The sequence below is a fragment of the Arachis hypogaea genome, chromosome 13 (genome assembly GCF_003086295.3).
Source record: "Arachis hypogaea cultivar Tifrunner chromosome 13, arahy.Tifrunner.gnm2.J5K5, whole genome shotgun sequence".
NCBI lineage: Eukaryota > Viridiplantae > Streptophyta > Magnoliopsida > Fabales > Fabaceae > Arachis > Arachis hypogaea.
Window position 1 is genome coordinate 88031521 of NC_092048.1, and position 5052 is coordinate 88036572.

The 5052-nt window shown below is 39.7% G+C and overlaps 1 protein-coding gene across 1 annotated transcript; it reads right to left on the reverse strand.

The window, feature by feature from the left end:
• Positions 1-691: 691 nt before the first annotated feature.
• LOC112735102 (uncharacterized) lies at positions 692-1015 on the reverse strand. The gene has a single exon (XM_025784673.1). The coding sequence runs from the start codon at positions 1013-1015 to the stop codon at positions 692-694; it is 324 nt and encodes a 107-aa protein (XP_025640458.1).
• Between the last annotated feature and the right edge of the window lie 4037 nt (positions 1016-5052).

A 5052-nucleotide genomic window follows, 5' to 3' on the forward strand; every position in this document is an offset into this window, starting at 1 on the left:
GATAGCTTTCTTCAACATGTACTTCCACTTGCAACTAAATGATCATTATAGCCAGACATAAAGGACTCTGAATTAAATCATTACACAACAACAAGGATCAAGTATAAATACAACCTGTTGGGTTGCAGCCTTTTCATTCTTCCTTCTGTTTGTTCCTTGTAAGTCATAATATAGATGTTCCCTGATTTGTTGGCTATTTTCCTGCATACTCCTCAAATGTTGCTTGCTTTTCAACTCCTTTAGGTATTCAGCTAATCTGCAAGACTTATTTGTGGGCTCTTGAACTTACTTTGGTGTGTGAACACCAAACTTAGTTCCTTGCCAATGCTTCTTATGCAACAAATTAGCTATATGCAAAATCTCTCTTCTTTCTTTTTTTTTTTTTTCAAAAGCACTAATAACTAGAAAACAGCAGAATAATCAACTAGTTTATCTGAATGCTTGAAGCTGGCTTTGTGCAGGAAGTGAGAATGTGTTTTATGATGGGATTTTAGTGGAACACCAAACTTAGAATCCTTCATTCTCTCTTATATTGTTTTGGTGTGCAACACCCAACTTAGCTTCTTGTAATACAGATAAAGCTAATTGACCTTTTTATTAAGATAGCTATGAAAAGAAAACTACCTCAGGTTGGGTTGCCTCCCAACAAGCGCTCTTTTATTGTCACTAGCTTGACATCCTCTGTGTTTGGTCAGTTCAGATATTGAACTTCTTTTTCCTTGTCCCATTGCCCTCCTAAGTAAGGCTTTGCTCTATGCCCATTTGCTGTGAAGTGACTCTGTGTAGCTTCATCTAGCAGCTCAAGACTTCCATAGGGAAAGACTTTTGTTACTAGATACGGCCCTGTCCATTTGGACTTTAGCTTGCCAGGGAAGATCTTGAGCCTTGAGTTGTACAGAAGCACTTGCTGTCCTGGCTTGAATTCTTTCTTTAAGATCTTCTGGTCATGCCACCTCTTAGCTCTCTCCTTGAATATCTTAGTATTCTCATAAGCTTCCAGTCTAAACTCATCCATCTCATTTAGTTGTAGCATCCTCTTTTCTCCTGCTGCTTGAGAATCAAGGTTGAGGAGTCTAGTGGCCCAAAAAGCTCTATGTTCAAGCTCCACAGGGAGGTGACATGATTTTCCATATAATAACTGAAATGGGGACTTTCCAATGGCCGTTTTGAAAGCTGTCCTGTATGCCCAAAGTGCATCTTCTAACTTCCTGGCCCAGTCTTTCCTTGTCTTGTTTCTCGTCACTTTCCTTTGGTTTCTTGACTGCTTCTTCATTTCTCACCAGGGTCTTGCCACTCCTTAGCTGTATTGCCTTGCACTCCTCTTTTGGATTAGGAATAGTGTCACTAGGTAGTGAGCTTGATGGCCTTTCAATGGTGATCTTTTTGGAGAGTTGACCAATTTGCCTTTCCATATTCTTCAGGGAGGCTTCCTAGTTCCTTGTGGTCATCTCTTGGTTCTTCATCAATTTTTCCATTAGGAGCTCCAGGTTGGTAATTCTCTGAGAATCTTGTGAAATGAGTTGAGTGTGGGGTGTTGATGGTTGAGGGTAAGTGTTTTGGTTAGAGGCTTGGTTGTGGGATGGGTACTGGTTAGAGTTGTGGTAGGTATTTTGTGGTTTTCTGTATGTGTTTTGGTTAGAGGCCTGGTTGTTGTAGTTTGTGTTTCTCCAATTGTTTTGGGTGGAGTTTCTTTGCCATGGCTGCTGAGGTTGACTGTGGTTATCTCCCCACCTAAGGTTGGGATGATTCTTCCAAGAGGGGTTGTAGGTATCACCATATACTTCATTTGGTCCAAAATTTTGGTTGTGCATGTACTGGACTTGCTCTTGCTGTTGCTCCTCTTGAGTTTCTTCATTTTGCTCCCAAGTGGTTGATGGTTGGCTTGTGTTGACTGCTGCAACTTGGAGATTATCAATCCTCTTGGCCATTTGCTCAAATTGTTGTTGAATTTGATGCTGCATCATTTTGTTTTGAGCTAAGATTGAATCCACTCCGTCCAACTCCATTACTCCTCTCCTTTGTGATGGTTGGCGTTGTCTTTGATGAGCAAAGAAGTATTGGTTGTTAGCCACCATGTCAATGAGATTTTGGGCTTCCTCTGCAGTTTTCATGAGTTGCAACGAGCCTCCGGCTGAATGATCAAGTGCCTCTTGAGCCTTTAAAGTGAGCCCTTCATAGAAGTTCTGCAGCTTGTCCCACTCAGTGAATATCTCTGGTGGACATTTCCTCAGCAGAGCCTTATATCTCTCCCATGCTTCATACAGATTTTCAGCATCCATTTATGTGAATGTCTGCACCTCAGTCTTTAACCGGATGATCCTCTGAGGGGGATAAAACTTGGCAAGAAACTTGCTCACCAAGTCATCCCAAGTGTTAATGCTTTCCTTCGGGAATGTTTCTAGCCATTGAGTGGCCTTGTCCCTGAGAGAGAATGGGAATAACAACAGCTTGTATATGTCAGGGTGCACTCCATTGCTTTTAACTGTGTCACAGATCCTCAAGAAAGTGGATAAATGTTGGTTCGGATCCTCCAATGGTCCTCCTCCAAAAGAGCAGTTGTTTTGGACCAATGTGATGAGTTGTGGCTTCAGTTCAAAGTTGTTTGCATTGACATTAGGGGTAAGAATGCTGCTCCCACAATGTCTAGCATTTGCAAATGTATAGGAGGCCAGTACTCTCCTCTGCTGTGGGTTATTATTAACCCCTCCTTCTTGATTAGATGGATCTCCTTCCATCTCGTGATATTCTTCCTCAGATTCTTCCTCTCCAACAATGCCTTTCCCTCTTTCAGCTCTTCTCAATCTCCTTAGAGTTCTTTGGTCAGCTTCAGATAAAACATGAACAACTCTCCCTGTACCTGACATACAAACAACATAACAGGGAACACAACCAGTGATACTTTAATCTATTGCTAGAATGAAGTTTTAGTTAGCTTAAGCAAAAATTCAAACAGTTAGTGTGTTAGTCAAAGAATTAAAGAATAGAAAAGAAAAAGTGCTTGATCTAGACCTCCACTTCACTTAATCATTGTCAACCTATTTCAATCCCCAGCAACGGCGCCAAAAACTTGATGGTGTGAAAACGAATTTCAACATCCAATCTAACCGGCAAGTGTACCGGGTCGCATCAAGTAATAATAACTCACATGAGTGAGGTCGATCCCACAGGGATTGAAGGATTGAGCAATTTTAGTTTAGTGGTTGATTTAGTCAAGCGAATCAAGTATTGGTTGAGTGTTTGTGATTAACAGAAACTAAATTGCTTAGAATGTAAAAGGGAAAGGGAGAATTGCAGTAAACTAAAGAGCAGGAAAATAAAGAAGCTGAATCTTAAAGAGCAAGTAAAATAAAGTGCAGAAACTTAGATTGCAAGAAATGTAAATAATAGAAGCTTAAAGTGCAAGAAATGTAAATTGCTTGAATCATAAAAGGAATTGGGGATTGGGATTGCAGAATTTGAACAAGGAACAAGTAAATGGCATTAAACATAAGAGAGAAAATTTAAGTGCAGTGGAGTAGATCTTAACAGAAAAGTAAAATGACTTGAGAATTTAAAGAACTAGAAAGCAGTGCTTAAGTTGCAGCAAATTAAAAGGGGTTGAGATCTCAGGAGTGGAAGAGACTAGATAACAAGTCTAGATCTCAAATCCTTCCTTGATCCAACAAGAGCAATTGCAAAAGAAGTAAAGAAAATTAAATTGCAGAAACAAAGTAAATGAAGAAGCACTAAACAGTAATCCAAATTCAATTATGCAGAAAGAAAACCTTGGAGGAAGCATGCGCTGGAGCTTCTCCTTGGTTTTCTTGTGATGCCTTGCTTCCTTGCTTCCTCATGGTGGTGAGTTCGAACCTTGAAGAGTGCCTTTGGCCAATTTTGGCTTATTTTCCATATGAGTAGCGCTCCACACTCTCCCTTGGGTCATGGGTTCAAACCTTGGAGTATGCATTTGCAAATCATTTTCTTTGAATTTCTCCTCTAGCGCTCTCGATAATGCTCACTTTGTGAGCTGAGCTTGGTTCCTCATTTCCTTATTTCTTGGCCTTGTGTTGTGCTCAGCTCACAAAGTGAGCTAAGCTTTGTGCCTTTGTCCCTTGGAAGTGAGTGTAGCGCTCTCTTAGTGCTTGGTGCTCCTGGAATGAGTTCCATGGTTTGTTGCACCACACTTCCTCCTTTGTTGGCCACACTTCCTATTCCTTGAACCACGCTTCTTAGGTCACGCTTTTCTTCTTTTCTTCTTTTCTTCACCTACAATTAATAAAAACAACCAATCAAAGCATCACCAAATTCACAAGGTTTACAAATCATAAAAATGCAATTAAATTTGGCCTAAACCTCATGATTTAGTATCAATTATATGGTGGTTGTTTGATTAAGAGAAGTTATGCAATTCCATTCCAAATTACTTACTTAGAGTACAAGAAAGTGTATAAAACCAAATGAAAATGAAGGAAAAGACTATGAAAAAGGGTATATGATGACTTGTCATCACACTTCGGCCTACAGAAATAACACCTCTGTAAGTGAACTTCGGCTTATAGAAATGGTGCCACTGTAAGTGAACTTCCGCTTACAGGAATAATATACACACAACACAAACACATTCAATCAAGATTAAATTCGTCAAACCCTACCTTGATTTGCTGCTTTAAATCCGGTTACTCTTTGAAGTGTTCTTAAAGCACTTTTTCCTCCTAAAACACATGAAGAACAACTTTAAAACTCTAAACCATAAACTAAAAGAACTTTAGCAGCATCTTAGGAAAGTTATCCTCACCTTAAACGTGCAGGAAATCAAAGATCCTTGGCCCACAAGTCAAGCTAAGCAAGAGATCTAAGGAAGAACATCAAGAAAATACTTGTTTAAGCATGTTTCCTTGAAAACCGAATTAAAGAGGGAGAGAGACAGCCATCTCACCTTATTTCCAGCCTTGATATGCTATATGGTTATGTAGAGGAAGAAGAGATGATCATTTTGGTGAAATCGGAGTTTTGATTTGAGTTGTATTTCAGAAGAAATCAAGCTTTGAAGATTAAGTGTTCATGAAAGTTTCT

Coding starts and splice junctions, on each gene's coding strand:
- LOC112735102 (XM_025784673.1), bottom strand. CDS start 1,015: ATGGATGAGTTTAGACTGGAAGCTTATGAGAATACTAAGATATTCAAG.